Consider the following 17,371-nt stretch of genomic DNA (forward strand, 5'->3'; position numbering starts at 1 on the left):
CAGGCTATTCGTTAGCCCTGAACCTTCCAGGGCAAGGTCTCAGGTTCAATCCTTGCCCCTTATCATTAGAGCCACTGGCCCAAACAGCAGCATAAAATCGTGACAGACCTACTCAAACTTGTGCCAGCTTAAGCTACTGCTAAGAGGAGTGGGGGGTGGGGCGCCTGGGTGGCGTAGTTGGTTAAGCGTTCGCCTCCTGATTTCAGCTCAGGTCATGATCTCACAGTTTGGGAGTTTGAGCCCCACACTGGACTCTGTGCTGACAGCATGGAGCCTGCTTGGGATTCTCTCTCTCCCTCTCTTTGTCCCTCCCCTGTTCATGCTCTCTCTCAAAATAAATAAAACTTCAAAAAATTAAAAATAAAAGGAGCAGGGGAGCAGATACGTCCATCCCCGCAGCTGCAAATGGCCAACGCCTTTCCACTCCCTCTAAGTCCTGGGAGCTCCCTTCCCAAGCGGGGCTGCTCAGAACACTGGCCTCCAGGAGAGAGGTCGGCAGGCAGCCCACAAAACAGGACTATCTAAGTTGGGGAAATGCTACATGCTCTCTGCTGGTTTGGGAAAGTCCTGACGCACACCAGCACGTTAGGGTAGAATAATGTGTGCGGTAAAGCATAGTATAATAAGGAAAGCTAGTTCCCTTTCCTTAATGCATGGTTTCTCAAACTTATTTGACTAGGGAGCATCTTTTTTTAGCACAACACGAACCTCTCCCTGGTTGGGGACACACACTCTTACCCCCCGTTACCAGGTGGGGTTAAAGTGGCCTGCCTGCCAAGTTTCCAGCAGAAACAAGTTGAGAAGCTACATCTACCTGTGAGGCTGTCTTCCTGCTCTACCTGGCTGTCAGGGAAGGGATGCAGCAGGGTTTGGGCAGGCCATCACCTGGGGCACAGCGGGCAGGAAGTAGCTGGCGGGCTGCTGGAAGGAGCCCAAGAGGGGGCCACCCAGGGCCCGCACAGTAGACAGGCGCTGCATGTACTGGTTGGTCAAGATGGCCTTCCGTTCCTCTTTGCGCTGGGCCAGGGCCACATACAGCGGCTTGGTGCCCACGATGCGCCCGTTCATCTCTGTCACGGCCTTTGTCGCCTCTTCTGGAGAGGAAAAACACACAAAGCCAAACCCCTTGCTGTGGCCACCCTCTGTCATCACCTAAAAGCAAGACAAGACAAGGGCTGCTGGGGGTGGGGAAGGAAGACTCCTGGGGCTGTGTCCCCCTCCTCCCCCGGGGCCCAGCCGGGCAGTGAGCAGGCCCAGGAGAAACTGTCACCCTGACATTGACTGAGGCCCACCGCATGCCAGATGCCGGACTGCCTTCTTGCTCCACAGGTGCCACCACCTGATCATGGGGGCACCACGACTCCCGCTTCACAGGTGACGGAAGCGGGGGCTCAGGAGTGACTTGGCTGAGACCAGTCAACTTGCTGAGGGCTGCTCACTGTTTTTTTTAAATTTTTTTTTTTTAATGTTTATTTATTTTTGAGACAGAGAGAGACAGAGCATGAATGGGGGAGGGTCAGAGAGAGAGGGAGACACAGAATCTGAAGCAGGCTCCAGGCTCTGAGCTGTCAGCACAGAGCCCGACGTGGGACTCGAACTCATGGACCGTGAGATCATGACCTGAGCTGAAGTCGGACGCTTAACCGACTGAGCCACCCAGGCGCCTCAGCTGCTCACTGTTTAACAGGACATTCCCTAGAGTCCGTGAGAACAGCAGCATTTCAGAATTTTTTTTTTATATTTAAATTTTCTTTCTGAAATGATTTTCCTAGGCTGTGATGGAAGGCCGGTTTAAATGGTATCTACCCTCATCAGAGGGGCTAGGATGAAGAGGACAGTTTAGGATTGGTTAAAACCAAGAACAGGGCAGGGGTCCTTAGCCAGAGCCACGATCTTAAACACTTCATTTGAGGTCACTGTGATGAAAATCTGCATTTCGACTACCGTCTGGTTATTTTAATTCTTAGGATTCTTTAGTTCATTTGTGAAATTATGGACATAATAAAAATGTTCTTAAGAGTTAGGTATCCTAGACTCCAATAAAAACTTAGATTTGAATGGGGGCACCTGGATGGCTCAGTCGGTTAAGCATCTGACTCTTGATTTCAGCTCCGGTCATGATCTCAGCATCGGGAGGTGGAGCCTTGTGTTGGGTTTTGCACTGGGTGTGGAGCCTGCTTAAGATTCTCTTTCCTTCTACCACTCACACACGCTTGCTCTCTAAAATAAACTTATAAATAAATAAATAATATTTATTTATTTATTCAAAAAATTAATTAAAAAATTAAAGTTAAAAAAAGGTATGGAATATAAAAATTAAAAGGTTTAAATTTATACTTTTTGTGCCTATTCTGTTAATTTTCTTTGTGGTGGAAATAAAAATCCTTATTACAACTGGGGGGGAAAAAAAAGGTGGGTGGGAACTTGTCCAAGGTCACCCAGCCTGTGGACACCCATCAGCCAGAATTTGAACCCAATGCAGCATTCCGGTGACTTCCATTGCCTCTGCAAGGCACTGAGCCAGATTCTTTAGGAGAAATCTGGGGATTTCTCCTTCTGGGGAAGGCATTCTTAGTGTTGCTATTAAAATAACCTTTTTAGGGGCGCCTGGGTGGCGCAGTCGGTTAAGCGTCCGACTTCAGCCAGGTCACGATCTCGCAGTCCGTGAGTTCGAGCCCCGCGTCGGGCTCTGGGCTGATGGCTCGGAGCCTGGAGCCTGTTTCCGATTCTGTGTCTCCCTCTCTCTCTGCCCCTCCCCCGTTCATGCTCTGTCTCTCTCTGTCCCAAAAATAAATAAACGTTGAAAAAAAAATTAAAATAACCTTTTTATTTTGCAATACCTCTAGGTGTACAGAAAAGTTGCAAAAATAGTACAGGGCAGCCGTCTTTCACCCAGGCTTGCCCCAATGTAAATGAGTCAGAGGGACTTGGCCGAGACAAGTCCACATGTGTCAAAACCAGGATGTTAACATCGATACGGTTGTTATTAGCTACAATGCTATTGACTGAACTGCAGATTTCATTGGGATTCCACTAGTTTTTCTAATATTTTTTTTTCTCTTCCAGGATCCAATCCACATTGCATTTATGGTTCTTAATTTTGGGGGTAGGGGGAGGTCTAGACACGGGCCTGGCCCATGCATTTAGATTTGAACTGACATACTTTTTAAATCTGCTCTATTAAAGCCCATTCTCTACACATCATCAATTTTCAAACTGCACCTTGCAACCTATTCATACGGGGGCCTGACCCTGAGGGTTCACAGATCCCCCCCCCCCCCCGAGGGAGGCCAGTGGATAGAATTCAGGGGGTCTGTGAACTTGGATGGGGGGACAAATGGCATCTTAATTTTCACATTAGTGTTTCCTTCTATTTTGAACACAGGCAACAAAAATAGGGGAGTCTTGGCTGTGCTTGTGATTTTGTCAGGAAGAGAAAGAAGATATTTTCATATGTCAACCACTGCGGATCTCAAAATATCATTTGTGCTAATTGGTACCTCTCTAGACCTTCTCGTTTGATGTAATTATGAACCACATACTGCTGTTACCTTAGCATTTTGGTAATTTTCTTTTAGGCATTTAAGAATATTCTCAGAAGGGATCTGTAGGCTATCATCAGCCAAATTTTCTTGACACCAAAGTATTGTCTTAGCAAGGTAATAAAAACTTCTGTTAGGTAGTAAATAATGATAAAATGCACTTATATAGCTTCTATGAATGTGACAGTGTTATCACTTTATATACTTTAACTCGTTTTCATAATCACTGTATTTTATATATAATAGAAATCATATAAATATGTAAGCCTACATAAAATCCCCATTTTATAACCTAATTGGTCAACTAACAAGATAGTGCCACAACTCTAAGTAACCCAGATTTTTAGAATTCCCTCCACTCGAGGAGTCCTCAAGGAGGTGGGTGAATCCCCAGAAATTATACACAATGTGTGAATAATCAGATCACTATTTTACCACTTGTTGTGGGCAGGCGCTCTACATGCTGACTCTTTAGTGCCCTCGAGAGGTAGGGAAGGTTGTTCCCACTTTACAGATGGGTAAACGGGCTCCAAATGGCAAAGTCACTTCCTGCGGATCCTACAGCTAGTTAATGGTAGGACTGGGATTTAGACCACAATACTACCCAAATTTATACCCAAAGTATAAATTTGCTGGGCAAGAGGGCCCACAGCATTTTTATAATGTTTAAGCAAATTTATTGATGCTTAATTTACATGTCCCACAGCTCGGTCACATTTGAGTCCTTAACTCAAAAAACTGTTAGAACCTCTTCCCCAAACACCAGGCATTTAAAATTGGATTCAACAGGGCTGCCTAGGTAGCTCAGTTGGTTAAGCATCAGACTTCGGCTCAGATCATGATCTCACAGTTCAAGCCCCACATCAGCCTCTGTGCTGACAGCCCAGAACCTGGAGCCCACTTCGAGTTCTGTGTCTCTCTCTCTCTGCCTCTCCCCTGCCCCTGCTCACACTGTCACTGTCTCTCTCTCTCTCTCTCTCTCTCAGGAACAAGTAAACATTAAAAAAAAATTTTTTTTAATGTTTATTTTTGAGAGACAGAGCATGAGCAGGGGAAGGGCAGAGAGAGAGAGAGAGGGAGACACAGAATCTGAAGCAGGCTCCAGGCTCTGGGCTGTCAGCACAGAGCCTGACGCAGGGCTCAAACTCACAAACCATGGGATCATGACCTGAGCTGAAGTCAGATGCTTAACTTACTGAGCCACCCAGGCTCCCCAAGCATCTGACTCTTGATTTTGGCTCAGGTCATGATCTCGCGTTTCGCAGGATCAAGCCTCACAGCAGGTTCTGTACTGACAGCATGGAGCCTACTTGGTATTCTCTCTCTCTGCCCCTTCCCTGCTCTCACTCTCAAAATAAATAAAAATAAACTTAAAAAAATTGGATTTAACAGAGAAAGAACTTCCTAAGAACCCAACCATTGCATCACATGTGCTGGTCTCCAGCCCCATTACTCACACTGATCTCTTTGGAAAGTTCCTCATTCCCACCTGCAGCTCCCTACCTCCTCACAGCCAAGCCAAATGTGTCTCACACTTCTTACAGGAAGCCCTCCTTCCTGTTTCCCTGGGCTACCATACCTCTGCCTCCAGTACTCCCACCCTCACTACAAAAACACCTTATAATAGATTTGAGTTAGTGATGTGTGTGACTTCCCCACTTGACTATAAGCTATTCGAGGGCAAGAACCACATCTAACTTGTTACTGTATACTTCCCAGAGGGCCCGGTAAGACAGGAGGTGCTTAAGGATGGAATGAATGAATGCTGGGTCATCTTAAAAATCACCTGGGGAGCTTTTAAAATAAAATGCCCAGGCCCTACTCAGAGAGCTTGAGTCGTCTGACTCAGGTGTCTGTCTTTAAGAGCTCCCCAGGGGAGTTTTAATAAGCCAGGGTTGAGAACCATCCAATGAGCCCAACACTCTCCTTGTGGGGATGAAGGTCAGAAGACATCTGCTAAAAGTCACAGAGCTACTGAGAACAGCCAATCATCACTTATCAGGTGCTAAGGGGGCTGGGCACGTGGTAGGTGCTCAGTAAATGGGGAATGAATGAATGAATGAAGAATATAGCAGCCCAACCTTCTCATTTTCCAGATGGGGGGACGGGGGTCCGAAAGACAACAAAACAAGCAGTGGAAATTCTGAAACATGAATTTCTAGAATCTGGCATACAGTAGGCACTCAATAAATGCTTATTAAATGAACCAAGGTTACAGTGAGCCCCGATAAGTCCAGCTGTGTGATTGGGACTGGACTTCAACCCTCTTCCCTTCCAGAGCAGACAAGGCTGCAGATGGACGTCAAGTTCCAATGGGGGGTCAGACATAATCCCCCCCAAACTCTTAAAAGGAGTAGCTCAGCACCAACTCCCTGGAAGAAGGGGTGTATAGGCAGCAGGAAGATGGAGGAGCAGGCTCTCTATCCCCTGTAGGTGCCCCCCCCAGCCCTCACCTTGGCACTGGTAATCACTCCATAGGGAGAGAACTCTCTTCTCAGCTTCTCATCATCGATGGAGTCATCCAGGTTCTTAACATACAGGTTCACACCCTAGAAAGAGAGGTTACTGTGGATGTGTCCCTTCCCCTCCATGCCCCAGGTTACCTCATGTCGGGGACCAACGTAGGCCATGGGGGCCCTGGAAGCCTTGGCCACCAAGCCTCCTGCTTCCAGTCTGGCATGGCACCCATGCCCCCAGCCGGCGTGCCCATCACTGGAGGCTGCAGCCCCCAAGGCCCCTAAAGCCAGCTTCCTGGGGGTGGGATTGCTGGAGAAAGGCTTCATATTCAGGACCCTCCACACACACACTCACATGGCTGCAGCTGTCACCAGGGGTCTGACCCTCACCTGGTAACGGGTCAGCCGGTCCTGCTTCATCTGCTCGAACCTACGCTTCAGCTCATTCTGCCTTTCCACCCGCTTCTGGGCCCGGCCCACGTACAGTAGCCGCCCTCTCACCTCCTTCCCATTCATGTCCGTCACGGCCTGGGCAGAGAGGGAGCAAGCGTTCTTGGTAACCACCCCCATGAGGCCCTGGCCTCCAGTCCCTGCAAACCAGGCCAGCCTTGTTAGCTGAGAATAATTAGTATCAGGATAAAAGCCACTTAAAGAATCCACTTTTTTAAAAAAATGGGACAAAATTTCAGAGTAAACCATAAATTAAAAAAAAAAAAACTTGATTTGCGCTCTACTTTAAGAAGTGAAATTGAAATTTGCAAAGTTTCCCACAGTTAACCTTTAGGTTCTTAACTTTAGGTACACACTGATGATCTGAACAGAGCAGGGAGAATTCTTTCAAAACGGCATGAGCATAATCAACATCCTTCACTTCATGCTGGATTTCACAGCACAAAGAATCCTTTTTTAACTACGAAGGCTTTCGTTTTTGTTAAGAACACGTCTTAACCCTTTTTTCTTCTTCTTTTCTTCAGATAGCTGGCCTAAGCATGCCACATCCTAAATGGTCAGTGGCTTTGATTGCACGGAATCCTACATCTTCTACAAGATGTGCAACTTCTCTTAATGCATTTATACTGAACTGAATTTACATGGACTTATCTGCAAAAAAAAAAAAAAAAAAAAAAAAAAAAATCAGCAAAAAGGTAGACTCGTGTACTAGCTCGATGGTTAGGATTAGACACTAGTGTTAGTGAGGAGATGTTTGAAAAGGGCCTTTTTTAAACGTAAGCTCTAACACCCAAAGTGGGGCTTGAACAAAAGGGAATTTTTTAAGTGGCCAACTAGTTAGTAAATATTTTTACATCATGAGGATATTTCCTTACCTAAATATGCAAATCTATGTAAACATAGTCGAAGGCCACAGAAACTGCTAGTTGTACATCAGTCTTTAAGGTCATTACCTGGGTTTTCTATTCTGTTCCACTGGTCTACATGTCTATTTTTCTGCCAGTACCACACTGTTTTGATTACTACAGTTTTGTAATATAACAATGGAATATCACTCAGCGATTAGCAAGAAGGAAATATTGCTATTTCAAGGTCATAGATGGAGCTAGAGAGTATAATGCTAAGCAAAATAGAGTAAGGCAAATACCGTATGATTTCACTCATTTGTGGAATTTAAGGAAAAAAATGAGCAAAGGGAAGAGAGAGAGAGAGAGAGAGAGAGAGAGAGAGAGAGAGAGAGAGGCAAACCAAGAAACAGACTCTCCACTATAGAGAGTAAACGGATGGTTACCAGAGGGGAGGGGCGGGTGGGTTAAATAGGTTAGTTAACATATAGCGTAATATTAGTTTCAGGTGTACAATATAGTGATTCAACACTTCATCACCCGGTGCTCATCACAAGTACACTCCTTAATTCCCCACCTATTTAACAAGATTTCATTGTTTTATGGGTAATATTCCATTGTGTGTGTGTATGTGTGTGTGACCCCACATCTTCTTTATCTACTTGTCAACTGATGGACACTTGGGCTGATTCCATAACTTGGCTATTGTAGATAATGCTGCTACAAACATCAGGGTGCATATAGAATTGTTGAATCACTATTGTACACCTGAAGCTAATATAACACTGTACAAAAGAAAGTCATGCTTACAGAAATCATTAACATAAAAGTCATTACCAAGGTCTCTAAGACTGTGGAGTCTATAGACCCCTGAGGCTTCACCCACCTATTCCAACTTGTCGTTTTACAGGTGAGCAAACCAAAGCCTAGAGAGAGAGTGGCATTTGTCCAAGGACACACAAGAAGTCACCTTTCGAAAGGAGCCATTCACTTAAGAACAAGACTTCTGAGTCAGAAAGAGCTGGTTCTAATCCCCACGTTGCCTCTTGCTAGCTACCACCCTGTGGAGCCTGAAAACAGTTTAGCCCACACTGGTGAAGCAGCGAGGAGAGCGTATGCAGCCCTCAGCACAGTGCCCGGCCCATGGCAAGTGCCCAGCAAGAAGTGGCTGCCGTCAAGATGGCACCAGGTAGGGTCTCTAGCCAGAACCCACAATGAGCTGAGATCCCCCTTGTCCAACGGTCTTCATGGGGCAGCATCCAAGGAAAGAGCTTTAGGGTAGGAAGGCAAATGGGACAACATCACTCCAGCTCGGTCACTGTGTGACCTTGTACCATTCACCTGTTCAGCCAATAGGTAGCTAGTACGTACTGGCAGGTGCAATGCTGGAGATTTAAGGGTGAGATGAGATCCGGCCCCCACCCTCAGTCCTATTACATGGAAATCTGTGTTAATGATGGAGAGAGACAGAAAGGGCACCTCACCAGAAGCACGGGATGGAAGAAGAGGCTCCTCGGTGGAGGGAAAGCATAAGCGGAGACCCACAGGATAAGCACTAAGTAGTCTGAAGCCACGCCGTCTGATACGGTGGTCACTAGCCGCATGCAGCTACCTGAGCACTTGAAATATGGCTAGTCTGAGTTGACATGTACTGGAAGTACCAGGTTTCAAAGAATCAGTACCAAAAAAGGGGGAATGTAAATATCTGTTTTTATATTGAATACTCACTGGAGTGATAATTTCAATATGTTAAATTGAATGGTAGACATTATTAAAATCAATTTCTGGTGGTTTTTTTTTTTTTTTTACCCCTTTTAATATGGCTACTGGAAAATTTTAAATCTCGTATGTGGCTCCCATTATATTTCTACTGGATAGCACTAATCCAAAGAGTAAGAGAAGGGAAAGGTTTGAGAAACAGCATGTATCTGCAAAGGCCTGCGAGCAAGAAATAACCTAAGCGCTTCCCCTCCCTGGCCTCAATCCCACCATCAATTCAAGAAGAGGGTGGTGGCTGTCTCAGAGACCCCTCTACTTCCCCTGGGTGACAAGAATCTATGAAAAGCAGTCAGCCTTAGGGTTTAGAAGCACCAGGTGAGGCTGCAACCTTCTGCCTTCGCCACAGGCAGGCAGGGCCCTGACTGTTGTGGGCCCAGGCTGGGGAGGAACTTTCTTCTCCTCTGTGGGCAGCTGGAGCCCCCTCCTCCTGATCTCCTTTCTTCCTAGTACTGGTGTGGTACCTCCTCCAGGAAACGGCCATGGGGAGGCTCCTACCTTCTGGGCTTCCTCATGCTTCTCAAAGTTGACAAAGCCGAAGCCCCGGGAGTGGCCGCTGTCATCCCTCATCACCTTCACACTCAGCATCTTCCCTGGGAAGGGCCAACCTGGCTCAAAGGGGAGTTGGGGAAGCCCCAAGATGCTCCCCTTCCTTCCCCCAGTTCCTCAAGAAGCTCCAGAAAGGCCCCTCCGCCCAACCCAACCTGGGGACAGAAGACAAAGTGATGCCCGATTCCCTTGGGGAACACGCCCACCAAACTGGGAGAAGAGGTCCTGTAGGCCCTGCTCGTCCACGTCCACGTGGAGGTTCTTCACATAAATGTTGGTGAACTCCATGGCCCGAGCTCCCAGCTCTGCTTCCCTCTCCCGTCGAGACTTGAAGTGGCCAACAAAGCTGTGGACACACTGACAGGGTAGGTAGCTGCCAGCCATTAGTCACCCCCATTCCACCCAGCAACCCTGGGTCACTTGGGTCAATTGCCATCAGCCTCCAGGCACCTATATCCCTCATCTAAAGGCTGGGAAGGGCAATACTCTTTAGATGGATTACATCCAAGGCCAGACCACTTCTGACAGCCAAGATTCTATGTTCTAGCATCGGGTTAAGAAGATTTAACTCTATGGGGCACCTGGGTGGCTCATTCCATTAAGTGTCGAACTTCACCTCCGGTCATGAGCTCGCAGTCCGTGAGTTCAAGCCCCACATTGGGCTCTGTGCCGACAGCTCTGAGCCTGGGGCCTGCTTCGGATTCTATGTCTCCCTCTCTCCCCTCACCCCCCACTCATGCTCTGTCTCTCTCTCTCTCTCTCTCTCTCTCTCTCTCTCTCAAAAATAAATAAATGTTAAAAAAAAAAAAAGATTTCATTCTTGGGGCGCCTGGGTGGCTCAGTCAGTTAAGCATCGGACTCTTGTTCTCAGCTCGGGTCATGATCTCACGGTTCTTGAGTTCAAGCCCCACATCAGGCTCTGCACTGACGGCGTGGAGCCTGTTTGGGATTCTCTCTCTCTGCTCCTCTCTGTCTCTCTCAAAATAAACTTTATTTAAAAAAGATTTTATTGGGGCGCCTGGGTGGCGCAGTCGGTTAAGCGTCCGACTTCAGCCAGGTCACGATCTCGCGGTCCGTGAGTTCGAGCCCCGCGTCAGGCCCTGGGCTGATGGCTCAGAGCCTGGAGCCTGTTTCCGATTCTGTGTCTCCCTCTCTCTCTGCCCCTCCCCCGTTCATGCTCTGTCTCTCTCTGTCCCAAAATAAATAAACGTTGAAAAAAAAAATTAAAAAAAAAAATTTAAAAAAGATTTTATTCTTGTGGCAAATGCACAGAGACCTCCTACCATACACCAGGCAGTTGAGTGTACATGAGGGAAGAGCAGGAACTAAAGAGTCCTACAGAGGAGGGCTTGAGTCCCCACTCTGCAGTTGCCTACCAGTGTGACCCTGGGCAAGTTACTTCACCTTTCTGAGCCTCAGTGTTCATTCTTATAAAACTGGGGATGAGGGACACTTGGCTGGCTTGGTCGATAGAGCATGAGGTTCTTGGTCTCAGGGTTGTAAGTTCAAGCCCCATGTTAAATTAAATTTTTTAATTTAAAATTTAAATTTAAAAAATTGTTCTTAAATGTATTTTGAGAGACCGAGTGCGAGCAGGGGAAGGGCAGAGAGAGAGAGAGAGAGAGGGAGACACAGAATCTGAAACGGGCTCCAGACTCTGAACTGTCAGCAGAGAGCCCCACGCGGGGCTCAAACTCACGAACCACGAGATCATGACCTGAGCCGAAGCTGGACGCTTACCCGACTGAGCCACCCAGGTGCCCCTAGAGATTACTTTAAAAGAGAAATAAATAAATAAAATAAAAACTGGGGATGAAACTCAGATCACAGGCATTTGCTTATTCACTTCACAGGCACTGGGTACACTAGAGAAGCAATAGTGACAGAACCAACATGGTCTACACATGGGGAAACACATCTAGGAAAGTATCCTAGATTACGGGGAAAAAAACAGGAGAAAAGTTAATGGTGTCTATGGCACACGTAGCACAAATAAGCTGTAGCTGGCACTACAGATGGAACAGCAAAGGTGAGCTCGGGCAGACGGTGGCTAACGAAGGTCACGTCCTTTGCAGAACTGGGGAAAGCCTGCCGGGCTCAGTTGCATGGACAGGAGCCGCCCCCGAGAAACTGGCCAAGGTAACCATCAGTGCATCTTCCGGCTCAAAGCCACTTTGCCTCCACGGCACCGAGCGTGGGGCCGGCCATCACCGGGGCAGAGTCACAACTGGGGACGGGGAACCCCAGAGCAGGGTCTCTCCAGCATCTGCAGCTCAACTGTCCCGTCCGTGAAGAGGGGCAGCAGGGGGTGGGGGAGGGATGCCGCCCTTAAAGGTATGAAGATGGTGGGCTAAGCCCAGGCCTGCTTCCCTTCCTGTCCCCAAATCCCATGAAACGACACAAAAGGTTTACGAAAAGAATTTTCACAGCCATGCCAAGAAGGCTGGAAAACAGATGAAGTCACTGACTCCAGGGGTGACGTGGCCACTAGCTGTTCCTGCTGGAACTGCAAAATCCCTACTTGGAGCAATGCTCTCACGAGTATTGGCAGCCCCGTTTTGACTTGGGGAAAGGGAGTTCCTGAGACCCCGAACTCTGCCGAGGTCACACTGCCAGGAGCGTACCGGCTGCAGCTTAGTGGCTGGTGCCCATCAGACGGTGACGGACGGCATCAGCCCCCCTCCCCAGGTCGGCCGCGGCCCTGCCCGCCCCCCGTCGCCCGCACACCACTCACACTTTGCGGTCATTCAGCAGCATCCCGTTCATGGTGACGATGGCCTGCTGAGCGGCCTCATGGGTTTCAAAGTGGACGAAGCCGAAGCCTCGGGAACCGTGATTGTCACACACCACCTGGGCCACAGGGGAGAAGGACAGAGGCAGCATGCAACCGAGGATTCGGGTAGTAAAGAATGGCACAGGTAACAACTGCTATTTGAGTGTTTGCTCTGTGCCCCACACACAGTCCCTCCACCTTTAACTCAAGCCCCGGCTCTTCCATTCAGATTTAATCACGGTGACTGGGGCCCCCACTCTGGGCCGAGCACCACTGAGGGTATCACATGCTCATCTTGTTACATTTTACTATAAGAACCCCTCCAGGCAATTCTGAGCCTCTGAGCCCCAGCCTGATTGGGGAAAATAGGAATAAATGAGACCAAGGTCACTAGCCAGCCATGCTTCTGTATTATGGCTACCACTTAGACGGGGAGCAGAGTACCAGGTATCCTTACGTTGTGACGATTACCAGACGTAAAACACAGGCACAACAAGCCTATGAGGTGGCTTCTACAACCGCCCCCTTTTAGAGGAAGCGGAGGTACGGAGAGCTTAGAAAACTGGCCCAAGGGTACATTGCTAGCCAGGAAGTGGAAGTGGCAGGATCTGAACCCCAGGCACCAAAGTCCAAGGTCTGACCGACTCTGTGGCGCTGACTCTGCTCAGCAGCTGGCCGCACTACAGGTCTGGTTCTCTTCCCACTGTGCTACGGAAACCTTTCCTGGGCCTTTGACTGCATGGTCACTATGCTTTTCCCTCAGAGCCCCATTTCCAGCTATTCCTAAAAGTGTCACCATCTCCAACCAGCCTGAGAGATCCCAGGGCGGGGCTGACATTTGTGTGCCTTGCAGCTAACCCGGCCCAATGGCCCACAGCAGGTCCTCAGTAGGCCTCAGACACTCGCCTGAGTCACATACAGCTTTCTGTCCAATCCATAGGGGTCCAGAGGAAGCCTCAAGGCTTGGCTGCCAGGATGGCCTTAGTTAGCAGCCCTCCTATATCCCTTTATAATTTCTGTCCTGTCTCTCTGAATCTGGGCTGGTCTCAGGACTTGCTTTGGCCAAAGAAGGCAGTAGAAGCAGTGGTGTGCCAGTTCCGAGCTTACATCTCAAGAGGCCTGGTGAGCTTCCACTCAGTCCCCTGGGCCACTGCCATGGTCACGAGAATAGCCTGAGCTAGCCCGCTGGAGGAGGAAAGACTGTAGGGAGGGGAGCCGAGGTGCTCCAGCTGACAGCCAACCGCCCTCTAGAAGCAGAGCCAGCCAGCTCTCAGTGGGCATATGAAGGAGCCCAGCCAAGAGCAGAAATGCCCGGCTGAACCCCGTCCAGATTGCCCACTGCAGAATTAGGAGCTGAATAAATGGTTGTTGACAGCCCCTAACCTCTGACGTTGGTTACGCAGCCAGAGCTGACTGATACACAGGCGGCCTCTGATGGATCTGCGAAGAGACCAACTGAACGTGCTCGCTGCGCCTGAGCTGTACCGAAAAGCCATGGGCTGCGGGGCAAGGCGTTGCTCGGTGTCCCTCTACCATACAGGTACGGGACACAGACCCTCCCCCGCAAGGGGGCACACCCACCTTGCAAGAGAGGATGTTCCCAAAGGTGGAGAAGGTGTCATATAAGGCCTTGTTGTCTATGGAGTCCTCCAGGTTCTTGATGAAGATGTTGCCCACACCCGACTTGCGGAGTCCTGGGTCCCGCTGGGACCACATGATGCGGATGGGCTGTCCTCTGATCACTTCGAAGTTCATGGTGTCCAGTGCCCGCTCCGCTGGACAGGAGGAGGAGGAGAAAAGGGAGCAAGTAAGGGTATTTCTTTCCCTGAGCCCGGAGGCGCTTAACTGGAATCAGAACAAAGAAAACAGTGCCACTGTCTGGGTGTCACTTGAGAGAAGAGCCTGGAGCCTCAGAGGAGATGAGCAGAAATAATTAACGTGCATGGCGCTCCTCCCACCCTCGTGTTGGGGTCCCATTCAGCTCCTCACAATAGCCACGTGAGCATGGATTCGTAGCCCCACTTCACGGAGGGAAACTGAGGCTCAGAAAGGGGGAAGGATCAGTGGCAGAGCAGGTCTACTACGGTTTCGAGAGCACATGGGGTAGATAAAAAGGGAAAGGAGGGTCCTTTAGACAAAGAGTGGCAGCAGTTAGGGGAAATGAAAGCTCAGAAGTGTGGAGAGGCAGAGCGGAGATTCAATCCCCAGCAGCAGGACTCTGGGGGATAACACCTCTCTGAGCCTGTTTCTTCACCTGTAAAGTGGGGATGATGAGACTATTACCCACCTTCCCGCATCTAACAAAGGGAGAGAATACCACCCACCCCCGGGTTGAAAATTAAATCAGGTATGCGGGGCACCTGGGTGGCTCAGTCACTTAAGCGTGGGCCTTTGCCTCAGGTCTCACGAACTGTGAGATAGAGCCCCCCCATGGGGTGGGGGGGGGCCTCCTTGCTGACAGCGCAGAGCCTGCTTGGGATTCTCTCCCTCTGCCTCCCCCACTCCCCCACTCTCAAAATAAATAAATAAAGTTAAAAAAAATCAGGTATGTAAGGTGCCTTGCATTTTGTGCCTGGTACAAAATAGGAGTTTGGTAAATGGTAGTGTGTCTGAGAACAGCACCCTAGGCCCATTCTCCGGCCACTGCTACGGCCTGCTCCCTGACAGTAAGAGGTAAACTTTCTCTTCCCTGGAGCTCGATTTATACCATCTGTGAAGTCTGGCAAAAAGGTCAGGGCGTGCAGGGCTTGGAGGAAGATGTTAGAGGCAGTGCGGAGTAAAGCAGAGAGCGAAGGAGAAGGCTCTCTGGGATCCAGCTCAGTCACCTGCTGGGAAGCCAGCAAAACCACCCCCAGCAAACCCCCAGTTTAGGAAACCTCTCTATCCACCCAGGAGACCCAGAGTAAGAGTGGCGGCTTTTGAACTTGGCTGGGGCAGCCCGTTTTTGGTGGTTTCTAGAGTCTCATGCCTGAAGGTTATAGCTACCATTCTTCTCTAAGATTAGCACTTACTGAGCCCTCCTGCTGCACCAGATGATACTGGAGAGACGTCATAGACACAGTTCGTTCCTTCCACGCTACTGGGGGATAAGCCGTAGCCCCATCTCACAGAAGAGGTACTGAGTGTGAGCTCTTGCTCCGGCTCACAGCCCGACCTGGCGCTCTCAGTCTTTATCCTCTCCACTGTCAAAGTGTGGCCGTAACCACCTGGCAAGCTCTAATCAATCCTATCGGCTCTGAAAAACTCTGTTGGGGCCTGGAGTGGAGGGGTTTTCAGGGTTCCCCAAGGAGGAGCCTCTTGGTGCAAGCTCAGGTCTGGCAGCCCCGCAAGGCGGGAGTCCAAGGCCCAGCTCTCCTGGCTTCCCCACTCCACCTGTATCCTCCCCAGGTGCCTTGACTTTCTCACCCTCCCGACCACTCTGCATAAGGTAGGTACGATCCCCATTTTTCAGACATGCGACTGAAACTCAGAACGGTTGATTAATTGCTCAGTCACACAGCTGCCAGCCTTCTGATCCGAGGCCGGCGTGACCCCTTAACCCCTTAGCTGTTTTCACTCAGCCTTTATAGCTCTCCTCTGTACAACGGAGCACCAATAAAACACACGGTGAGCTCACACTAATTGCTCGTAGCGGTCTCAGGGGGCTCTTAGGGACAGGGCCCCTTCCAACCCCTTGTATCTCTGGGCCTCAGTGTCCCTGGTTGCAAAATGAGAGATGCAGGAGCAGCCAGAGATGGCAGCGGGGGCCCGAGATGCCATCTGTCGGTCGGTGCGTCTGTGCCCTCCCCCTGGGGCTCACCGTCGGCAGGCTGCTGAAAGTTGATGTAGGCGTAGCCCAGCGAGCGGCGGGTGGCCACGTCGCGGCACACGCGGATGGACAGGATGGGGCCGGCGGGCGAGAACTTCTCATACAGCATGGCCTCGGTCACGTCGGGGTGCAGGTCGCCCACATAGAGCGAGGCGAGCGGGTAGCCCGGACCGCTGGCGTTCATGGCGGGAACTGAGACGCCGCTCCGGGGCTCTCCCTCTCCGGCGGCAGCCCCTCCCTTTAGCGCCCGCCCCGCCCCGCCCCCCCAGCTGGGACCCCTCAGCGCTCCAGGGGCCCCAGGTGGTGCCCTTGGGACCCCGCCTCCGGAGGCGGGGCGCGCCCTCAACGGGGCCTGCGGGGGCGCGGGTAAGAGCGGGGCCGGATCCCAGTTCCAATCCCGAAGGTCATTGCCTTTCTGGGCCCTTCTCAGTAACAGGGATGGCTCTCTTCTCAAGCGTTCGAGGGAACCGCGCATTTTGTGTTTCACATACGAACAGAATCCCGAGCCAGAAACTCAGCTTCAAAGCTTGCGCACCTCGTCTCCTGGAAGGAGTCTTTTTATCGACACAGCCCGAATCCAGCACCCCCTCCTGGAACTGGCCGTGTGAATTGGGACTGAAGGCTCCACGTGAAAATGAGACCACAGAGGTCGCCCTTGACACTGGGTCTCCCGTTGCTGAAATCTTTTCCGGGACCTTCCCTGTCTGCCTTTCTTTTGAACAAGCCATTCCACCTGCATTCCATCCGGAAGGTTCACCATTACTCTCTAGGGACAGCAGGGACCTAACAGTACAAGGTTGTGAGTGACCCCAAGCTCAGCTTGCAGCCTTAACCTACCTATGGTGTGGGGGCATAAAAAAAAAAAAAAATCCCAACCCACAGTGGACCACTAAGACTTGCCAGTATTTCCCCTCACCTCTCACAGCGACTCTCCCGTCCCCTACTGTAACAAGAGTATAGGCAGGCAGGTTCCCACCGCCCTTTGAGGGTGGTTGCCACAGATGGAAGTTCTGGAACTAGTCTGGTTGGGCAGCACATGGTAGCAAGCCAGCCCCAAACCCATTCTCACCTTGGGCTGAAATACACTCTACCCTGATGTTTTTCCCCCTCTCCTTGTGGGAGTGTGCAAGTTTTTGCAAAGGGGGCAGACGCCATAAGGAAACAGGGTTGCA

At 50.0% G+C, this 17,371-nt stretch overlaps 1 protein-coding gene across 1 annotated transcript in view; it reads right to left on the minus strand.

Annotated features, from left to right (window-relative positions):
• The window catches only part of PABPC1L (poly(A) binding protein cytoplasmic 1 like), a 21,125-nt gene extending 4,742 nt beyond the window's left edge, over positions 1–16,383 (minus strand). The window contains exons 1-8 of the mRNA XM_030309523.1: positions 16,191–16,383; positions 13,973–14,166; positions 12,353–12,468; positions 9,825–9,964; positions 9,568–9,662; positions 6,389–6,526; positions 5,996–6,091; positions 886–1,152 (exon numbers count right to left, since the gene is read on the minus strand). Coding sequence (XP_030165383.1) covers positions 886–1,152; positions 5,996–6,091; positions 6,389–6,526; positions 9,568–9,662; positions 9,825–9,964; positions 12,353–12,468; positions 13,973–14,166; positions 16,191–16,383 — 1,239 coding nt within the window. The remainder of the gene's footprint in view (positions 1–885; positions 1,153–5,995; positions 6,092–6,388; positions 6,527–9,567; positions 9,663–9,824; positions 9,965–12,352; positions 12,469–13,972; positions 14,167–16,190) is intronic.
• Between the last annotated feature and the right edge of the window lie 988 nt (positions 16,384–17,371).

The sequence above is a fragment of the Lynx canadensis genome, chromosome A3 (genome assembly GCF_007474595.2).
Source record: "Lynx canadensis isolate LIC74 chromosome A3, mLynCan4.pri.v2, whole genome shotgun sequence".
In the NCBI taxonomy this organism is placed as follows: domain Eukaryota; kingdom Metazoa; phylum Chordata; class Mammalia; order Carnivora; family Felidae; genus Lynx; species Lynx canadensis.